The sequence below is a fragment of the Balaenoptera ricei genome, chromosome 4 (assembly GCF_028023285.1).
Source record: "Balaenoptera ricei isolate mBalRic1 chromosome 4, mBalRic1.hap2, whole genome shotgun sequence".
In the NCBI taxonomy this organism is placed as follows: domain Eukaryota; kingdom Metazoa; phylum Chordata; class Mammalia; order Artiodactyla; family Balaenopteridae; genus Balaenoptera; species Balaenoptera ricei.
The window spans coordinates 87259449-87282957 of NC_082642.1; the positions used below are offsets into that span (position 1 = coordinate 87259449).

The window sequence follows — 23509 nt, forward strand, 5'->3', positions numbered from 1 at the left end:
ATTTGGCTCTACACTGTATCTGACTGATGGGTTTCTATGGGCCGGTCACAGACATGACGTGGTGTGTGGAAAGTTGCATTATCTTCTTGAAAAATTCAAAGTTAAAAAAAAAAAAGAGAGAAATGGGGGAAGTATTAAGCAGGAAAATAAATCCAGAGAGGGCAGTATTCATGCTACTAAAGAGCAAACAAACGTATATAAAGACACAGAAAAAAAGAAATGTTATATATATCATTCAAATCTTTATTTTGAACAGCTTCAATCAAAAATTTTTCGTAAGGCTATTTACAGTGCTGAATGTACAATTCTGAATGTATGCCTTTTTGACATCAGGGTACCATTCTTGAGCAGCAATACAATTTAAAAAATATAAAGATGCAGTATCATTTCTGATATAAAGTTACTTAAAAAAATCCAAAGTCTTAGGGAATTCACAAATCATAACAGGAAGTAATTATTTTATTAATTTAATGTGCACATAATTACCAAATCTTAATACATTAAAAATATGTGTAAATGCCCACAGACTGTACAAAAATTAACATTTTGTTAAAAGTTCCCAACCACCTCCCACCATAAATATACAAAAAGCCTATTTTCAGATATGTCAAAACTGCATGCATGAAATCTTAGAATGTTTTCTAAAGTTGGAATTTGGCTCTTCTCTGGACATTGGATCCATAGCCGTTTGGGGGAACAGAGTACATAAACACTGACATAATTTTCCATGCCTCTGAAACTGTGCAGTAGTTTCATAAACATGGGAAACAAAACAGTAAAAACTGCAACAGTTTTATTTAAATGCAAGTACAATTTGGAAAGCTTTCGAATGTAGGGATTATAAAACTAATATAAAAAGTTTTTATTTTGTTGTTGGCTTAGCCACTTTTATTCAAGCATTATTTGCAGCATTGCTTTACAGCAGTTGGTGCTAGAAGATACAAAACATCTAGTTACCACTATTTATATTTGAGGGAGGAAAAAAAACTTTAAACAACCCTGAGGGAGACACACGTTAAAAATCTTGTTATTTATTTAAAAAGTTAAAAAGTTACATATTATTTAACAATTACTTTCCTGGACATTTCTGTCCTTTAGGTATGTGCATAAATAAAATTTAAATCAGCAATATTTATTCATCTTAATACGTCAAAATAATATATGTACAGATTTTAAAATTTAGATCTGTATACACTCAAATAATTTAATGTGAAATTCAGAATCAAAATTACTATGTAATGGTGACCTACAGAGAGAGGACTCGTCTATCTATGGCACTAAGTAGGACCCACACCTGGACTCACAGGCATTCTTCAAATCACATTCTGGAAGCCATCCATTACAACCTGAACAACCCACCTTGTCTATGTTCAAATCTAGCCTCCTACAAATGTTTTGTCCACCGACCTAAAAATCTCATTCCTTTGAAAACAATATGGACAGATGTGATATAAAACCCTTATAAAATCTAAATGTTAAAAAAGGGGGGAGGTTGTAAAAATATAGCTCTTTATGATCATGCTCTTAAAGATGTTAAATACAATCTGATAGTTGGATTTTTAAGCTGCTACTTAGCAATTACTTTAATTATATGCTTCAGTATTTAAATCAAAGAATAAAATTTACAATTGTGGGAGATCACTGAAGACTATCACTCGTATGTATTGGAAGTGAACTGAATGTGGAAATTATAAAATGATAAAGAGAGTAAGTAACTATAAAAACAGTGCTAATTCACAGCTCAAGAGGTCTAAGATGCATAGCTTCATAGAATCATTCATGGAACAACTGTTCTTATCATCTAATGTGTATTAATATAGTATCATACTTTTTTGATGGAAAACTTTGATTATATTTTTGTAAGAATCATCAGTGGCCACAGCAGTTAACAGTGATCCTGAGTGTAACATACATTTTTCTACAGTTAACCAAAAATCATCAGGTCTCTGCAGCATAAAAAATGAGAACCATTTGGTTTTATGGTTCTGGGTAACATCTGATCAAACTGGTAAATATGTATCAGGAAAATAATGATCAGCTAGAAGTAGAAAAGCACAAGCATGCTACCGGTCAAGGAAGAGCACAGGATAAGATCACACAGTCTTAGTAGTTTAGTGTCCACTTTACAGCAGTATCAGTTTTCTTGTTTATCAGAACTTTGGGCTTTGCCAAACTGCTGGATCTTACCTATAAAGGCATTTTTAAATTACCTTAATTTTGTTTAGAATTTAAACATTAACCAGGCAAAACAGAAAGGTGAAAAATATCTTCTACATTTCTTTTGGCTCAATGAATGACTTTTCTTTTTAACTTTATTTCATTTTTTTTTTTTCTCCCAGAAATTTCCACAACCAAATATGCTCATTCGTAAACACCCAATCCAGAACAGGTAAACTCTGACCTCTGGCGCCACCTAATGGCATAAGACAAACTCGCCAGGTTCATACTGCTTTGAAAAAATAGCAGTCATTCAAAACCACTCATTTTTTTAAGCCTCATTATTGACAGGAGAGACATACATCAAACCTTTAAAATTTTAGGAGGTAAAATTCTAACTCAAAAAACTAAAAAACAAAAAACTATTATCCTATGTCTTTAGGTAATTAAAGACGTAGAAGAAAATAAAAAGACATTTAAAATAATATAAAGCCTGAGAGGAAAAAAACAGGTATGAAGAGATATTAAAAAGGTAGATCTACATCTACTACCAAAAGAAATCAGCTTTTTTCCTACTGAAAAGGCTTCAACAACATGTAACTAAAGCAAATTATACTACTGACACCAGACATAGCACAAGATCCATATAATAGCTTTGAGGGACATCTCAAGAAGGCAGTGAAGCACCTTGCTGATTAGAAAAAATAAAACCCAGGCAGTTTGTACAGAAAATATAAAACCATAAATGGAAATTACCTGAGTTGCAACACCATAAAACTCACTCCTAACTCTAGGCTATCAAAGGGAACTGGCGTTATGTATACTAAGTTTTCTTCGGGAGAAATATTGAAATCAAATAAAAACAGGCTTTGTACCTATTTTCATTGGAGGCTAATTAACACCCATTTTATTTATCAACCACAAATTTAGGGCCTGTATATAAATGATGACTTTATCTAATAAGGGGGCTGTGAAAATAAATTTAAAGGTATAAACTAAAGTCTTAGAAGCTAGTATCTAAATACCTTCCAGATACCAACTTTCTTCTGTACCCTATAAAGAGTATCACTGAGGATAACAATCAAGCAAGTTCTGGAAATATATATAATATTTAGAGTCACTGAATGAAGGTATAGGACTTTGAAGATTGATTATTAATTTAACTGACAGGCCAATCACTTTTTGTTTGTTTTGTTTAAAAAAAAAAACTCAAATCAGCTACTGTATTGGAAGGGACATAAATTGAAAGGGTGCCATTCTGACGCACAGGATCAGATTAAGTCCTACATTTACATTCTCCTCAATACTGCTACTAGAATACCACTGAGACCGATTCACTGCTATGTTATGGTGATGATCTGACATGATCCATTCTCCTTTACTAAAGCTTTCGCTTCTGTTGTTGTTTGAGGTTTTGGTGGCCATTCCGGGTCAACCAAGAGCTCCTGGGCCAGATACATGTACTTGGCCTTTGGCATCTTCTTCCTACAGTTCAGGGCCCAGGACAAGCAGCATTTTCCCCACCAATCCACTGACTCCTAAGAAAATAAGGAAAAAGAGGAACACCCAGTAGATTAAGAGCTGTTGTTTTTAACAAGTTTGTTAAAGCATAGTTCATCAGCACAGAAAAATAAGAGGAAATGACTTCTGAGCACAACAAATACATGAAGGAAAAAAAAAACAAATCCACGCTTAAAAAAAAGTCAGCTTTCCATTATTTAGGAACATTATTTTTTTAAGATTATATTTCTAAAGTATCCATGTAATTTATACTTCATTTTATTTAGTTCTATGTTCCTACTTCCTCCTGTATGCAGATACATTTAAAAAATAACTTGTATATCTGAAGTCTGTGATTCCATAACACAAAACATCGGATGTATTAAGAATAACTTCAAACTATTCAGACAGAGAAAAAATTTTTAATATTTAATATGAAAACCCTCATTCTATCCTAAACTATCTTTTGGTACTACTGCTGCTAGCAACTTAACCACCTGATCAGTTTTGAAAAAACACAGTGTAAAGATACCACTGCTACTGTTAATATCACCTTTCAAAGCATTATGTAAATATTGTTAGGTCAAAATCAGAACTTAGATCATGTTTAATGTCAATCACTTCTTTTAAAACCACATTCTCATTAACATAAAAAACAATTTTATTTTATAATGATGGTTTCCCCTTGGTGCTCCACAACTGGAAAGAGGTACACAGAAAACTATAAAGCAAGTATTAATTCTTAGTATTATTTCATTATAAAAAGCTATGCTGTCACAGAATTCCTTCGGATCAATCCCAATGTTTTTACTGGATGTGATCTTAGATAAATAGTTCTTGAAGAACAAGAAAGCAGAGTCCCTGGTTATTGTACAAAAATGTAAATTCAATATAGGCCCTCAGAATTTGTCTAAATTGAAACCGGAAATAAATGAAATAAAACTAAATGACTATACTGAGACCTGTAGTTATATTCACCTCTGAAGAACAGTCAATTCTTAACTATTTTGGCTGTTTCTTCTACAAAGCAAAATTTAAATCCCAGGTTGTTTTGTTTTGCCATCAACATATAACCTAGGCTACAACCAGGTCTAAGCTCAACTGAAGTAAAGATGACCCTTGAGCAACACCGGGTTTGAACTGTGCAGGTTCACTTACATGTGGATTTTTTTAGCAAATACTACAGTACTACATGATCCACAATTGGTTGAATCTGCAGATATGGAGGAACCCTGTATACAGAAGGCCTATAAATTATATAAATCATAGCAGATTCTTGGCTGTGGGGAGGGTCAGCAACCCTAACCCTGGCATTATTCAAGGGTCAGCTGTAATCTCACAAAATTCCGGAAGCATTCTAATGTTAACTCTCAAAATATCTTCATGATCAAGAAAGGCAAATTTGCTATAACACAGATCCTGAAACACAGGTTTCTAAATTGGCCAATGGAGAATAGCAAAAATACTTTAAAATGAAAACTCTTTAAAACTTCTTCATACTTTGACTTAGTAGGTCTCATCGTACTGAGACAACCACCAGGAACCTACTACTCTCTCCTTCTTCAAAACTGGGGGTGGGCATGTGGCAGAGAGCATGATACACAATACGTGCTTTTAAAGGCCTTCTAGTTTACTCTGTCGACAAAACAGTGTAAGCTGCACCATTACCAAGAATTTTAAGGCAAAAACTGTGGTTTGTCACAAGTAAGCTATATTAAATTAGGGGTGTGGTGGGTTAGTGGGGATACAGATTTGAGGATTATTCATCTAGTAGCCTCTTCATTGTCATAGCTAAAAAGAGAGTTATTACCATCACCTCAAAGGAAGTCCACAAGAAAACATTTAGCATTAGAAGAGACTAGCTATAGGATTCTTCAGGTGATCCAAATAACAAATAATTCCTTTCCAGTATAGGCGTATACATGACAAACCTTAATATTTAATCTGAGGCGACAGTTCACTACTTGGACCTATCTTTTCCCCGAGGTGTTTAAATTCTTCAGTCTAATTGCAGGGGAAAAAATATTCACTGTTCCTAAATCAATGTGAAAGCTGTCACTTTTTATTTTACAGCAAGTAGCATTGTTAAAGGATCACAGAAAAGGGTGAATGGTGAATGCTGACTTTTTTTAAAAAAAAGGCAGAAACATATAGGCCTTGTCTGTCCAGATGAGCCAGCTAGGCTGAAAGCAATGCAAAACAGGCTGAGTTAAGGAAAGTCACAGCCAAGTGTATTCAAATGTAAGACATACACACACACACACACACACACACACACAAAATAATAAAATCCATCGTTTCCCCACCTGTGGAAAATGAGGCAAGCAATAAAATTAAAATGAAATCCACTGCAAACAGAATCACAATTGAATAGTATTCTTTTCACATTAATGTGCATGCTTTTTTAAAAAAAAAATCCTCATGTCCCTATTAAAAGCAACGTACACTTGTTATAATTTTAAAAATAAATTCAGTCACAAGGAACACTAGGGATTCCCCCCTCCACTATAATTAGACCCATATTTTGTTCTTGTACCCTCACCTCCCCCAAACAGCATACACAAAAAATACACTATAAGCAAGCATAGGCTTGTTAATTTACAAACACAAGCATACCACAGACATCCTCAAACAATATAATTCACTGGTAGAGAAAATAAACGGTGCTACAGGCATGCTAGAATAGAACTAAATCAAGAGAGAAAAGACAGTGGCAACAGGACAAAGGCAAGCACTGCACAAGGAGAGGGAAGAGCTGAAGCATCACGGGGCTTAGAATGAGCACCAAGGCCTCGCCAAACATCTAGGGCAAGTCTCTGAAGCAGAACACAGGAGCCCCAGCAACTGGATCTTGTGATTTGCTCCTGAAAGGAATGGTTAAATAACCAAGTGTATCCCCCAGAGAAGGCAAAGTGGCCCAGCAGAAAAACCACAAAGAACTTTCAAAAAGATCTACAGCTAAAATTCTCCTGCTTCTTAGACCAGTCCAAGCTGTTCATTCCAGAACCCCAATGCCAGCTAACTCCTAGCAGTGTCTTTTAGGAAATGTTTTCATAGGCAGTATGTAAGATATAAAGCCATGCTTATGGGGAAAATGTTGTAATGGTACTGTGGTTTTCATAAAAGTCTTCTTCCATACCAATCCTGAATATAAGACAAAGACAATCAGAATGAACATTCTATCTAAATAAACTCAAATAATATCCTAAGTGGCATAAAGACTACAGCTGACATCTGGATTTTTCCCCCAAAAGGAAAACATAATCAGGACACATTCTCAGGCATTATCAAAATACATGACGGTATGACTCCCGTTCCACATCTACCACTAAGCAGCCTCAGTTTACCAGACACAGGGTAGGCACAAATGCTTCTTCGAAAGAGAATACATAGCACAGATCTTCTCAAACACGGGTAAAGCTGTACAGAAGAACACAGGTGATGGGCCCCTCCACTGAAGACTTCTCATTCAGTAGGTCAAAGGTGGAGCTCAAGGCATTTGTGATGAATATCCTTACTTGAAAATCACTGCATCTCAAGAATCTTTTTTTTTTTGGTCAGAGAATAAGTATTAACATCTGGGGCTGCTAAAGATCACTACAGAAAAAAAAATACTTAGTTACATACAAGTTTTAACTTTGATTATTTACAAATGGTTTATTTAACCTGTTTTCAATTTGATTCAATGGACATTTACTGAGGCCACTGTGCATTAATAAGAAAAAGAACCACTGTGGGAAATAAATGACTATTACATAAAAATCTTTCCTGTATCTAAATTAGGTTAGCTGTATGTATGTTCAGTGGGCCAAATAAACATAATATCTAAAATGTCTACTATTAAATAAAATGACACCTAAAGGTTTATTTCGTTTTTAAAGAACAGATGGAGGCTTTCTGTTATAGGAATATTATGGTCCTGGGCCCAGATAAAACTGAACCTGAATTCCAGTTCTAATACTGTTTCCTCATCTGTGAAGACAGGGATATCTTTAGTCTCTCTACCCTAACCTCTTAGGTGGTTGTAACAACTAGAGAGAATTTATACAAAATGCCTCACAGTGTCTACCATAAAAAGTAGGTTTTGAAAACAGTAGCTGTTCTTTGTCTCCATTTTGTTACTTGATTGTTACATTAGTTTGCATCTCTGTGGCCTCATAGTGTGAGACAGTGTGGCACAGTGGAAAAAAGACTCCTCTTGAAATCAGAAACCTTGGCTTCAACTCCCAGCTCCGCCACTCATAAGCTGCATAACCATGGCAAGTTGACTGAATGCTGTTTCTTTATGTATAAAACGAAGTTAGAAACACCTTAAGATTGGAAGGATTCTGGAGGTGTTACATAGCTGCCTTGCAGATCACCAGATATTTTGGACACGGTTACTAGAGATTTCTAGGTGAGGTTCTCGACTTCACAACTCAACTGCGTTAAGACCTGCAGCCTAGTCCAGGGTCTTTAGCTTTGAAACTTCGAACCTTACTCAATGGTCTCTGGGTTTATATGGTAAGGAAGGAATGAAGAAACATGGCTGTTCTTCCCCCGACATTAACAGAGAAGGTTGAGAGTTGCGATCTTAGAAGACCTCACGGGACTCTTGGTAGGAAAGAGCACAGAATGGGCTCCTAGGTGTAGCAGGTCGCTCTCATCTTTACTTGCTTTTTCACCTTATGGCAGGGTTCTTCAGCCTCGGCACTGCTGACGGGTTGGCCCAGACAGTCTTTGTCTTGGGCGCTGCTGCAGGATGTTTACTCGGCAGCATCTTCAGGCTCCACCCACCACATGCTAGTAGCAGCCTCACCCCCACCCCCCGCCAATTGTGACAAACAAAAATGTCTCCAGATACTGCCACGTGTGCCCGGGAGGATGGGGGGACTACCCCTAATTGAGAACTACAGCCTTACAGTAATCTGACTAACTGATGGGCTCTCCAAGGGTCACAAATATGAACAGTGAGAGCAAACTACAAACGGGAAGTGTTGGAAGATGAAAGCATAGCATTCTATGCTAAGAGGTTACAAGAACTCTCTTTTCTAAAGCCAATGATTTAAAAAATGCTTTCTTAAATCATGACCCTAGAAACTGAAGGCCAAACTTCTTGTCTACTCAATGGTGCTCAGAACTGGTAAACACATGGGGCCGGCGGGAGCCTCCCTGCTCAGACCACTCTCTCCCCAGAACACTTCAGAGGTACAACTTCACATGAGAGGCACAAACTCTTAAAAATAATGAGGACACATACTTATTTACACATTTTTAGAAAAAAGATATAGCAAATGATAGCATTTTCTGCCATTTAATTTTGGTTGAAAAGTGCGGAAGGCTTTCCAATTGAAATGTTTTAAAGGAGTTTTATGATACCCACTTTTGACTTAGGGTACAGCTCCTCTTCAGAACCTGCGTTTCCTGTTTAGATCAATAGTCGGAGATCTCTTTGGAAAAGCTAAAAACTCAATGGAAATGTTTTCCTTGGCCAAGGCCTTGCCAGTACAAATATTTTATATGAGGACTGATGATAGGACCCAAAGTTAACCCTTTGAAGTAATGTAGTGAGGTCACCAAGACACGGAGGAGATTTAGCTCAGGGACTTGAGCCTCTCTCTAATACAGCTCTGGTCATACTTACTAGGGACAACTGTGCCTTACACTGCTTTGAGAAAAAGAAACTAAAGCAGATTCCAGACTTATCACATTATTACAAAACTATCCTTACTCATCATCAAGCATTAGAAAAGGAAATGGTGCTCTATAGAACTTCTTATAAAGTGATCCTGTGATACTACTACACCAGGCATCAAGCCTGATGAATTACCAAAGCAAAGCTCAGGACATAGCTACTCAGGTAAAAGAAAGCTAAAAATAAGTGAGTGACCCACGCCAGGGAATCCTCTTGAATTCGGAAAGCTTCTTTCTGGCTTGGGATGAGTGAAAGGTTTAGAACTCATGTGTATAAAGCATATCGCCCACCTACAAACAGCATTGGGCACAATAATGAGGGAGTGAAACTTTATGCTGTCAAGTTCTCTATACTCAAAAAGCTGCTCAGAGCTGTGATTCAATGGTACTGATTTAAAAACCAAGAGTAACTTATATTTCCTATCAAGAATTTCAACATCCTAACACCAAAAAATGGGTTTTATTCATCTGCTTCTCTTTTCTTTTCACCACAAAAAAAGTCAAAAGTCCTTAAACCATGGTTTGTATAAAAATGAACACTATCTCTCTGAAAATGTTTCTAAATGATGAGAGACATATGCTGGGGAAAACCAAAAAGCCACCCAAAGTTAAAGTACAGTAACTGACAAGAAATCAGAAATAATTCCTCAGAATTTTGACCTTTGGACTCTGATCCATGAAGAAACAATTCCCATTCCATAACTTTATTTACATGAATCTCATTTAGCTTCTAATGGGACTCATAAAAACCAGAAACATAAAATTTAAGCCAGACAGAAATGGAAAAATTTACCACTGAGAACAAGACCTTCACACACACAGAAGATAAGGATTGGAATGGAAAAGAGACTTATGAAACTTCTGAAGTCCTAAAAAGACTGTAACAAATGTTTGCCATGAATCTTCTAGGACTCCTTACAAAAAAATGAAATGCCAGGCATAGAGGAAAAGGTTGAGCAACACACAACAGAATACCACCCTACACAATGCGGAGTACACAACTGACGTGAAGAATTGAGAGTAAGGGCTGATTTCCAACCTGTGGTGGCTGTGTGGTGGTGAAGCGATATTCTCCTTGTTTGTCTCGATTGAACACAACTTTCCAAAGGACCATGTCAAGGAAGAAGTTCTGAGAGATAGTCCAGCGAGTTAAGAATTAAAAATGACTACATCATTCTTTATTAATGCATACATTTAAAAAGGCTCACACAATGCTGAGACATTAGTGAAAAACATGATTTGGTTTTCATATAGAGAATTTCAGTTTATATTGCAAAAGGATAAAGAATAACAACAGGACTTTTGTAACAAATATAAATCATAAAATTCTTGATAAATTTTCTACAAAGTATGGCTTTTATATGAATCCTCAGGTCTTTCCCATATTAAAATAATGCTTATAATCTGAAGTATTTTTCTTAACAGTGAATTGAGTTATTTATATCTATATACAACTATATCTATATGCATATGATGAAAAATAATTCTTTTGATAGTAAGCAAGAATAAATTAAGGGAGATTAAGAAAGGATTCCCTAGAAATTGTTTTATAAAAAGATTTTATCTTAAATAACATTTGCGTGAAAAGATGAACTTATACTATAGAAAAAAGGAAAGCTTTTAAAGTACAGTATCTTGGACATGCTTTCTAATGTCCATAAAACAGCAAAAATACATTAAAATGGGCAACCTAAAAAGATCAGTACCGTAATAACCATGCTGTCCACTATGGCCCCAATTTAAATACCAAGTCATCTTTTAGAAAAATATCAAATTAAACATAATTTCCAAGTCTAGAGTCATTATCTCTAAAGTATACATGTTTCCCACAAATTACCAATTTTAATTCAAAAGCCTACTCTATGAAACCCTTAACTTAAAAATCACAACTGTATCTCCTTCTTCATTTGACATACTGCTACTGTAGGAGTGAATAATAGTAGCTCTGAGAACAGACCAAATTTTATTAATAAGCAGCAAGTGAGAACTTACTATCTCCTTTTAGAGAAGCTGACCTAAAGGAATCCTAGTAGGAGAATAACTATACAGTATAAAATGGATCAAAGAGTACTTAAGACCTCTTCCCTCTAAGGAAAACTTAAAAGTAAATACCAAGGAAGAAGTTCCAGCAATCAATGCTGAGACTGGATAAGTTCATCATGGTCACTATTTTACAATTTCAATCAACTAATTATTAATATTTACTATACTTCATGGAGAGAGCCCCCTCCCTTTCCTCCCTTAAATGGGAGATTTTACTGTATATCACAGGACTTGGGTGGTGCTCTGATTTCATGGCCACTGGTTTACCAGTTTATGGGCCACCTGAGCACCAATCTTCTCTCCTTTCTCTCAGTCACTAATTTTTGATTTATAACTGCTTATTTTCTCCCATCTATGACTGCAGCTAAATCATCTCTCTCTCTCTCTCTTTTTGGCCACGTCACATGGCATGCGGGATCTTAGTTCCCCAACCAGGGATCGAACCCACGCCCTCGGAAGTGAAGGCACGGAGTCCTAACCACTGGACCATCAGGGAATTCCGTCCTATCTCTTAATATGACTATTATTAGCTCATGGAACAGTTGAGAAGAGAAGGCTAAATGAATTTAACTGCAATGAAACTGAAATTCTTTGTGGGCTTCCATAATGTTACCTATCCGTTTCCCCCATTACCATTAAATCACGGAGAATTGCAAAGCAGCAAGGCAGCTACTTAATTATGTAAAGTGCTTACCTCTACCACGACTGAAACAAAGGCATTGATGAGAACAATGATGAGCATAGTTACACGCCACTGATATGGTACACACACTATCTGGAAGACAAAAATTATGTTAATATCGTATGTAGTTGATATTATAGCATTATATCGTAATTTCCAAATTTATTTAATTCCTATTATATACCAAACACTTTCACACACACTATCTACTCAATCCTCAGCAATGCCACAAGGTAGATACTATACCGCTTTTCAGATGATAAAATGCAAAGTGAAGTAACTCAAGGTTTAAAAGATACATTAAAGTGGTTGAACTTAGAGACAAATCCTATTCAAAATCAAAAGCCCATGCTCTACTAGATCATGAATTTCTAACAAGTCTCTATTTTAAAAATAAAGTCCTATAAACAATGAAGTAGATACTGATCTAATAATGAAGTACTACTCAAAACTCTACACTGTTTAAAGACAATTCATAAAAAGAACTGTGCAGATCAATTTAAGAAGTAAGTTTTCACTTTAAAACCTGTGATTAATTTCTAAGGCCTAAACAAAAAAAGAAGGAAAAAAATCTCATCCATGCATTCATCTCTTTAGTCAGCAAATATTTACTGAGTTCCTAGGTACACACTAGTACTTGTGTCAAGTGCTGAGGAGTGGCATGATATAACATGTTTTAGAAAGACACTTATGGCTCAGCAAGGATTTGAGGGGTGGAGATTGCTATACTGATCCAGGCAAGAGACGATGGTAGCCTGAACTAGAGTGGTGGCAGACATAATGAGGAATAAATATATCTGGTCTCTGTCCCTGGTTCCTGACACAGGGCTCTTTAAACGCAATTTCCTGAGTGGTGGGGGAGATAGGAATATCTTAAACAGAGCTTCTAAATCCCCTGGAATTTCCTGGGTATCAGGAATGTTTTCGTTCTAATAAGGCTACTCTTGATGGGCTTCAGGATGGGGGCTGGTCACCAGAAAGACCAGGGAGAGGGGAGGGGCTAAAGATCGAGTTAATAATTGATCATGCCTATATGATGAAACCTCCATTTAAAAAAATCCCTAAACTACAGTTTGGAGAGCCTCTGGGTTGGTCAACACATCCGTGTGCTGGGAGGGTGAAGCATCCCAATGGCATATGACAGAAGCTCCTGTGCTTGGGACCCTTCCAGACCTTGGCTTATGTACCTCTTCATCTGGCTGTACCTTTATTATATTCTTTATGATAAACCAATAAACGTAAGTGTTTCACTGAGCTCTGTGAGCTGTTACAGCAAATCACCAAAGCTGAAAAGAGGGTTGTGGGAACCCTGACTTATAGTTGGTTGGTCAGAAGAAGTACAGGTGACAATCTGGGACTTGCATCTGGTGCCTGGAGTGGGGGCAATGTTGTGGGACCAAGCCCTTAACTCGTAGGGTCTGTGCTCGCTCCAGGTAGTTAGTGTTAAAACTGAACTGCAAGACACCCAGTTGGTGTCCAGAGAACTGGTTGGTGTGAAACAACCCCACACGTCTGGGGTCAGAAGTGTTATGAGTAGGAAACAATAGTTTCCTTTTAGGTGTCAGATGGGACTGGAGTAAAGAGAGAGACAGGGATACAGAATAAGAAACCTGAGAAAATCTAGGACCAGACTGGCCATGAAAAGAGAAGGAAAAGACAAGTATACACACACACACTTCTGCCTTGGATAAATGGTAGTATCAAGAAACAGAGTCGAAGCAGGGTTGAGGGAGAACATGATGAGCTTAGTTTTCTAAATGTTGAATGAGAGAACTGATGGGTGAACCACGCATATAATGTTCAGTATGTTAGTGGATATTCAGGTTAAAGCTCAGTTGTGAGACTAGGCTAAGGGTATAAAGTCAGGAGTTTTCAACACATAGATGGCAACTACAGGGGAAGCCACAATTAAGGATGAGGTCACCTGAATGGATAGAGTAAGACAAGGGATAAAAACACAAATGTGTGGAACACTAACATTTAAGACACAGGCACAGGGTTTGGAACCACAATGGAGAATGAGGAGTCACAGAAGTAGGAAAAGGTCAGAAGAAAGCAAAGCATCATAAAATTCCAGGGGGAATGTCCCAAGAATGATGGCATGGCTAACTTGTCAAATACTGCTGAGGAGACAAGTAAGACTGAGGGGAAAAAACACACACACACACACACACATCAGGGACACAAATCCACTGGACTTAACAAGAAGGTTGTTAATTGCCTTGGCAAGGGCAATTTCAGTAGACTGGCAGGGGTAGTAGCCAGATTAGATTAGTTGATGAGTGTGTGAGAGGTGAGTTGCATGTAGCATTCTTTCAAAAAATAATTTGGCTGTGAAGCATAAGACGTGTGGTGAGAGAGAAATATTATATAAATGTGTTTTATTTTCTTCTTTTGCCTAAGGTGCTTATCTAAATCCCTGAATGAAGCGTGTAGGGAAAGAGATGTTCATACACTGTTGGTAAGACTATAAACTGTCAACCTTTTCAAAGTTCAATAACACAGTATTTATAAAAATTCAAATTCTAGATACCCTTTGGCCAAGCAATTCTACTTCTGCCATTAACCTCTAAATATGCATTCATCCTTCTTAATGAAGTGTGCAAGAATCTGCAAATACAGCACTGTTTATAATAGCAAAACAGTGGAAACAACCTAAATATCCATTAAAGGGATTAGTTAAAACATGGAAAAGTCCATGAAATGGAATGCTCATCCATAAAGTGCATATAAGTTTGATACCCAAACCTGTCAATAACATCAAGAAAAGAAAACTAAGTTTGATCTCACTCATGCAACCACAAGCAAAAATCCTAAACAAAATCATAGTCAACCAAATCCAGCAGATATAAATAAGAATGCATCATGAACAAGTTGGATTTATTCTAGGAATGCGGTGTTGGTTCAACATTTGAATATCAGTCAACTGGGCTTCCCTGGTGGCGCAGTGGTTGAGAATCTGCCTGCTGATGCAGGGGACACGGGTTTGAGCCCTGGTCTGGGAAGATCCCACATGCCGCGGAGCAACTAGGCCCGTGAGCCACAATTACTGAGCCTGCGCGTCTGCAGCCTGTGCTCCACAAGAGAGGCCGCGATAGTGAAGAGGCCCGCGCACCATGATGAAGAGTGGCCCCCGCTTGCCGCAGCTAGAGAAAGCCCTCGCACAGAAACGAAGACCCAACACAGCCAAAAATAAATATAAAAATAAATAAATAAAAGGTTACTATAAAAAAAATATATATCAGTCAACTGTAATTCACCACATTCTCCTGGAAGAAACACCAAGTGATCATTTCAATAGCTGTAGAAAAAGCATTAGATAAAATTAAATGTCTATTTATGTTAACACCACCATAGAAATAAGCTTCCTCAACCCGATAAAGAGTATATACCAGAAACCTACAGCCCACAATACATCCAGTGATGAAATACTAGGAACACTCCCTGTAGAGTCAGGAACAGGAAAAGTACATCGCTATCACACCAACATTCGTGTGGTTAACAGACATGAAAAACACATAGAAGGCATAAGGACTGAAATGTCAGAAACAAAAAAAGTCACTATTTATAGATAACTGTCTAAAACAAAATCCTAGAGAATCTAAAAATTTTAAGAATAAAGTTTGACAAGGCTGATGGATACAAGATGAATATCCAAAATAACTGCACTGTTTCCACCAGCATAAAAGGACTATAAAATGCAATTTTAAACAGATACTTATCAGAGGAACAAAAACCGTAATACTACAGGAATAAATCTAACAAAAACTTGTATAAAAACCTTTAGGGAGAAAGATATTCTGAAGAAATAGAGATATTCTCCCCCTCAATTTTTTGATAAACCCAGTGTAATTCTAATAAAAATTCCAAGAGGGCTTATCCTGGTATAAACTTAAACTTAAAATGTATACGGAGGAGGAAAAGCTCAGGAACAGCCTAAAAGGTCATGATGAACAATGTGAGGTGGGGATAGGGGTCCTATCCAACCATATACCAAAATTACTTACAAAGTCATATCACACTTTACACCCACTAGACAAACATTGGCAAAGATGTGGAACAAAAGATCTCATACACTGATGGAAGTATAAATTGGTATAATCACTTTGGAAAACAACTGGAACCTCAGAAAGCTAAAGAGGACATGCTCAAACTTATACTAGAACACAGCAGAAGACCATCTTCCCTAGTGGTATGCCAAGGTAGGGCAGGTGGTAACAGAAGGAGTATTTTACCACTGACATTGTTTAGAATTCCCACGACAAGGTGATATTTCTAGCAGATGGACGATTAGTGGGCTTTATTGCTGGTTTTAAATTCTCAACAGCATTGTACCACCCCCTTGCTGCTTGTACTTGGGATGAATTCTTTGATGTTGCTCACTCCCTTACACTAAGAGATGTGTATAAGAATGTTTACATCAGGACAATTGATTCAGGAAAAGTCTATAAACAATCCAGTTATTTACCAGTGGAGAACTGAGAAGTGAATTATGGTATATTCCTATAATGGAATACTATATAGAATGAAAATGAAATGCATGCAGCATCATAGTAAGGCTTTTGGGAAAAAGCAAGTCACAGTAAAACAGCAATTACGAGATACCATTTTCATAAAGTTCAAAAGTAAGCAAAACTATCTTTTAAGACTTCATAAATATATGGTAAATGTATAGTGAAAAGTAAGAAAATGAGGTAGTGGTTCCCTCTGGGTGTTTGGAGAAAGGTGCACAATAGAGCCTTACTGGTGCTGGTAATGCTACCTTTTTTTAGGTTACATGCTGGACTCCTAGGTATTATTTTACTGCTATTATGATTAACAACTTAAACGTGTATGCATATTCGTTTGTATAAAACAAGTATTTCATCTTTCATAAAGTTTTTAATGAGAATGAGAATAAAGAACTCAATGGACAGCACGTGATGAGGCAGCACATGCAGACTACTCGAGAAGTAGGTTGGTAAAGGACGGGTCAAATAATGGAATCAATGTTCTTTTATTTTTAAAGACCAAGGGACATTTAATTTGTCTGTGGACAAAGGGAAATGGAACTAGAAGCAAAGACTGGAGAAACAGGAAAGAAAAATAACAGGTAGAGTCAATAAAGGCTGCTGTTTTAATTATGCTCCCTTTGGGTTAATATAACTGCATCTTCGAAAATTAGGAAAGAAGAGATCCTGGAAAAAAGAAACAAAGGCAGTTTAGTCTCTTCCCCAGTAACATAAGAGCAGAGGAGGGGGATAGATCTTAAGCCCTAGCAATCATCCAGAAGTTTCATTTGGCTATGGGATACTAGTGTGTCATTTTCCACTACTGTCTTATTTACCACTGCTATCCCAGATCCTATTACTACTCAGACAATCAGTAATAACTGATGTGCTTAAGCCTTACCTGAAGAATCTGGTCAATAGAGGCAACTGGATGCAACATGATGAATAATATGAAAACATACAAAATAATCAGAGACACAACAAAAAAATCTGAAACAGAAAGTAAAACAATTAAATTAGGGAGTTCCTTTAAATAAAAAGGCATATAATAACAACTGGTATACTGTCGATCTTAAATTTGGTTTTGAATACTTCTATTCAGGTTGATGAAGTATATAAAATGTGTGCTCTATGATATTTCCTAGAGTATGATACATCATGAAGGCCCAAAGGATTTATTTATGTAATGTGAAAATAATCAGCATTTATAAAAAATAAGAGACAGACCTTTATGGATATTTATTTGTGTATCTCACAGATAGATAGCTACTTTATAAGACAACCAAGCCAATCTATAATTCACAAACAGGAGACTAGACTACGTATGGCAAAATTAGATTATCATTTAAAACATACATGCAAAGACAATTGTTGATTGTAAAAATGCTGAGAACATTTATTCTCAGTATTGGTTATGTTATAATCCTAAACAGAGGCACTCTAAGTTGAACGTAAGTATATTTCTGTTAAGTGAATCCCACTTTTTCATTAATTTCCTCCATGAAAATATTTCCACAGAAAACGCTAGCTAAAACCCAGAAACTGAGTTGATCTGCTACTTTAAATGTGGGCTAACCCTGTGGCTTGCTGTGGTAGGTAGGGATGGTAAATTCCATCCATCAGCACTTTGTATCACTTTCCTAACTCAAAAATAAAACTCCCTGCTCAGGACCATTTTGTTAACTGTGTACATACATGCATTCACATGCACGTATATATACAAGCACACCATTATGTAACAAGCCATGGGGGTGGAGGGGGCTCAGAAATAGTCTCAATTATATTGACAGACCCCAACTTTTCCCCCCTTTTTTTCTTTGGTCTGGATATTTATTTCTAAGTTCCTATTTGAGGTTGGCTTCAAAACTCAAACTTTACTATGACCACATATAACCAAAACTTTATCATGAAGCCTTCAGATTGAGCAAAGAAGTTTAATATACTATTTACAGACTGTAAATGAAGGAAGGGGTCTCAATATTTTTAAATGTGGGAGTCAATTGTAAATATGAAATTTGTTAATCCGTCAGTTGAAAACTATAGGCCAACAGTTATTATTCTATAGAAACAATACTGTGTTTTTTTAATACATATATGTTTATTGTTTTATATATATATTTATTGTTCTAGCAGCTTAGACTGAAAGTTATACTAACATTCATGCCAAAAGTGGGGAAACTCTTTTACTATGAGCCACTGACCAACAGGATGAAAAATTTGGAACCCACTTAGATAAAAAAGGAATTTTTTTTCTAGATTTTTATCTTTTCCAACATTCTACTAAATTGCAAACAGGATGGGACTTCCCTGGCGGTCCAGTGGTTAAGACCGCGCTTCCACTGCAGGGGGCGTGGGTTTGATCCCTAGTCAGGGCACTAAGATCCCGCATGCTGCGCGGGGCGGCCAAAAAATAAAAATAAAAATTTCACCAAAAAATAAAAAATAAATTTCAAACAGGGGATACAACATTCTATTCAATAAATGCAGCAATGAAAGTAATACATGTTATATAGCCATTCAAATATCTATATAGTCAGTTAAAGAAAAAGTGTTCAGAAAGTGCTAGTTGGAAGTACATGAACACACACACACAAAGACTAAATCAGAAAAAGGACCAAAAAAAAAAAAAAAAAAGTCAGAATATAAATCCCAAAGAGAGACAGAGAGACAGAAAAGGTTTTGTTTCAATAAAGTAATAGCCCATATTGAATGTTTTTCAAATCCTATTGCATTTTTATAACGATAAGCAAAAACAGACTTGCAATCTAGTCCTGACATGTTACCAGAAAAAAAATTTTTTTTTTTTTACTCAAGCTCAAAAACTTCTTACATCTACCTCAACAGTATTTCTCAACTCTTCATCTGTCCTTCTATAACCACCCGCTTTGATCACACCTCTAAAAATCTGCCAAGATTTCCATTTAAAGGAAAAAATAAATAATTGAATCTTTCCTTTGTTTAGCCAGGGGAGAAAAAGAGGCACTATTCAAAGGAATCTGACAGGGGAGGTGGGTGGCTGGCAGATTTAGATAACCACCAAAATGAAAAAATCAGTAAGGATTTCAACCAAGAATGGAAAAGTCAGGGATTCATTTTGGAGAGGTATGAGTTTCTAGTAGACTGTGCTCTCAACTCCGGGATTCTCCTGGCATGGTCAGTGATTCCTTAGTGATCGTACTGAAGTGCAAGGAATGCTCTTCACCAGAAGACAGCTATCAAAACAAACGCTGTGTTGGTGGTGACTGGCGGCTGAGGGAGAATGTTCCACAAGTTAAAGAATTAGCTTCTATTTCAGATGCTGCCACAAAGCTATGTGAACATCAACGAGTCATTCAGAGTCAAATTATTTTAACTATAAAATGGGGATACGGTGAGGATCCTGGAGGAAACCGTAGATTTAAGTTATTATTACATACATCCCAGCTATGGCATCACAGAATTGTTCTTCTAATGATACCAGTTCCTTTTGATGGAATATGGCATCAAAATAAGGCACCATAAAGGATTTCCTTCATATTCCCCTTAGTTAAGTGACTCAAAAATAAAAACCTACATAGAGTAAACAAATCCGCAATACTTGTCCATAGCTCTGATATATACCTCTCTTGTTCCTTCCTCAAAAATACTAACCAGGACTGCCTGATCTATAACACAGATTTCAAGTCTTTCGTACTCCTATTCCCTCCTTCCTTACTCAGTTACTTGTCTTTAAAAGGCCACCTTATTCTGCAGGGCCTCTAGGTATCTGCTCCAACCAATTCAGGCATGGCAGATGAACAGGCAAAAGATACACAGGCCTGAACAGGAAGGATACTGGCATGTCAGTAATAATGCCTTCATAAACTGAGAAAGAACCTGGATTTCACAAGCAGTAAGTTATAAGGATCAAGTAAAAAAAAAACTGTAGCAAAAATTGAAGCCAGATCTCAAGAAATCACATCTAGTTAAGAGAGAGTGTTAGAACTAAGTCCATATGATCATGGCCCCTGAAATGATAGCATAGTCAAACAGGAAAATATAACTGGCCTAAGCTAAAGTTAAAAATGGGTAACCACAGGCTGAAATAAGGTTTTACTTAGATTCAAACTGAACCACTAGAAGACAGCAAAAAACTCTATAATGCCTTAAATGCCTAAGATTGAGATTAATTCTTAAAAATAATCACCTCAAGATAGACTGAATACATTACACTGTTTAGATATTGAGAAGAGCAACTAGCAGGTCCCAGTGAAGACCTGTTAACTGTCTATTGTGCAGGACAAAAGGAAAGGCTAATTAATGTCAGCTCTAGGAAAGCCTTAACCTTTTCCCCACTCTTTTCCATCTATATTTACACTTTACATTGTATATCACTTTATACAGTAATACTTTATTTCTGTCATTTCTTACTTTCTTCTCTACTTTTCCTTCTTTACTACATTCCAAGATCAGGGGACTTCAATGACAGAAAGACAGACAGACAGACAGGATGTGAAAATCAGCAAAGTATGTATACGCTGACTTTCCTGTTCCTATTGTATTTTCCGGGAGGCATGTTTTAATGACAGCATGCACTTCTGTATGTACTGACAGACATGCACAAGCTGCTTATAGTAAGGACAAAGGTTTTGTGGCTATATTTCTATTAAAATATAATTTTTAACACGTTTAAAAAAAAAAAACAGTCCAGCCATCAACAATTGAGTCTATTTAAATCAATTTGAAATTAAATAGGAAATCAAAATATATGAGCCTTTAATTTTTTTGGAAGTTTTCCAAAATAATATAAAAGATGTGTTTAAAAAATAGGCAACTAATAGTCTCTCTCTTTTTCTTAACTGGAGAAGTATGGATAGGGTGGATTTACTTAGACCTCTAAATTAACTTTCCTGGTGCAGCTTGTCTTACTTATTATCAACCAGTCTGAACACCAGTTTTCTTCATGTAAAGAAAGTTTTGTTCTTTGATAGATGTTTTAGCTACCTCTGGGCATGCTCAATATTTCCTTAAAATTTAAAAATATTGAACTAAAAATAATAATTAAGGTTGATATACATGTTTTAAGTTCACCTTATAATAAGGTAACTTAAGTTATGAAGTTCTCTTAAAAGTACAGTGATAAACCTTCTATGCAAGGCTTTTTGTCCCCCATGGTTTTAATATGATTCTCAGTAATACAGCCTCCATTTATTAGATAAGAAATATCAGTTCTTTTTTTAAAAAAAGAAAAAACAGATTTCAATTATTATCAGCACTTATATTTTTAAACAGTCTTGCCTGTCCAAAATATAAAGTAATAACACCTTCCCTACAAACCAGAGGGTAGAAGTAAAGACTAAATAAGAAAACATATGTGAATATGCTTTGTTAACTCTAACATGAGATAGAGATGTGAGGAGTTATCACCCCTGTATCACACCAAAACCTGTGGCCTGACATTCTGCCAACTAGAACACTGGCATTTCTTTACAGCACAAGAATAACTACTACTCATCCCAAGATACTGCAAAAGTCTACAGTTTTATGTGAAAAAAAATTTTAAGTTATTCCATATATTAATTAGTACAGCCTCAATTTTTTAAAACCAGCAATTTACATATAGTGAATAAGTTTTTTCCCCCAAAACCCTAATTGTGATCAAACAAAATGCTATCTCCTATTGCCACAGGCAGACAAGCTTACATAGGCACAAGCCTCCATCCTACTGGCCCCTTCTGAGGTGGATGCAAAGGTGACAGAAATGAAGAATTCCAGGTGAATACTGGCTGGAACAGTGTCAAAAATGAGAAAAGACAGCTGGTGCTATGCAGACCACCCAGAAGGAAAGTATAATACCCACTGTTCCAACTGAGGAACCTCTGTTCCTGCTTCTAATTCTAACTCTCTTTGCAATGGGCTGTAAAAATAAAAGTTGGAGCCAGAAGTAATAGGATGTGAAAACCAGGAATGTTTAGAACTGCTGGCTTTAATTTTAAACTTAGGGTGGCAGCTACCATGAGAATAAAACAAGACAGTAAACATCTAAATCACTAGGTTCATTCTATTTGTGAAGATCTATTTTACTTTGAAAGGACAGTTTTAACTCTACTCTTGCATTACTTTTAAAGAAGGGAAGCAGGATGGGAATCACAATAAATGCCAAACTTACAATTCTTGTAGCAAGGTTGCCTGAAGGGTTTTCCTTTTGAAAAGGCAATTGCCACTATGAGGTACTGAAAACTGGAGATAAAAAACACTGTGGTATTTTCATAATTTTCTATATTATGTCTATCAGGATTGGTTTCATTGTACAAATGTGAAGAATTCCCATATAGGCTTCCTGTTGTATTAAAAGCTTCCTGTGTACTAAAACACACACAAAAGATTTTATATTAGTAAACACAATATGTTTCCCAAAGGAAACCAGTTTTTCTTTCTAGTCACATTCCAATCAATTAAAAAATTAGAAGTAAGAAACTTCATTAATTAATAAGTCTCTCTTACTTAACCCTTTCCCCATTCTTTAAATTTGGGGAGTAATATTAGCATAGTAAAGGTAAACAGACCTTGTGTTTACCTATGTGTAATTAATTAAAATAATGCTATCATAATTTGTGAACTGGAAAACACTCTGCCCATAAACAAATAAAAGACCCACTTAATACCTTTACTTAAATTTTTTTAGGTTTTAAATGTCATTTCCCAAACTGGGGTTAGAGAAGTTAGGAACACAAACATTCTGGGTTTAGAAGAGACCCTAGTGATTAATTTCAACTTTCTTATTTTACAGATAAGGAAAGCAAGGCTCAGCTGCAAATTAAGAAACTGGTCCAATGTCCCCATCTTGGTAGTGATTATTAGGACCTGGCCTAACCACCCTCCTACAGATAAAGTCAAATACAGGCCAAATTATTTAAGTGCTTAGTCAAGCTGCATGCAATTTTTACATACATTTTAAACTTATTTTTGCATGCGTATATATTACATACATTTTACACATACTTTT

At 36.2% G+C, this 23509-nt stretch overlaps 1 protein-coding gene across 4 annotated transcripts in view; it reads right to left on the reverse strand.

The window, feature by feature from the left end:
• Window positions 1-220: 220 nt before the first annotated feature.
• ATP13A3 (ATPase 13A3) overlaps window positions 221-23509 on the reverse strand; it is a 79883-nt gene continuing 56594 nt past the window's right edge. For 3 of the 4 annotated variants that reach the window (XM_059920788.1, XM_059920790.1, XM_059920789.1), the window contains 5 exons: window positions 22673-22869; window positions 17447-17535; window positions 12068-12148; window positions 10370-10459; window positions 221-3695 (listed from right to left, as the gene is read on the reverse strand). In XM_059920788.1, coding sequence (XP_059776771.1) covers window positions 3498-3695; window positions 10370-10459; window positions 12068-12148; window positions 17447-17535; window positions 22673-22869 — 655 coding nt within the window. In that variant the 3' untranslated portion in view covers window positions 221-3497. The remainder of the gene's footprint in view (window positions 3696-10369; window positions 10460-12067; window positions 12149-17446; window positions 17536-22672; window positions 22870-23509) is intronic. The other variant, XM_059920791.1, reaches the window with a different exon arrangement.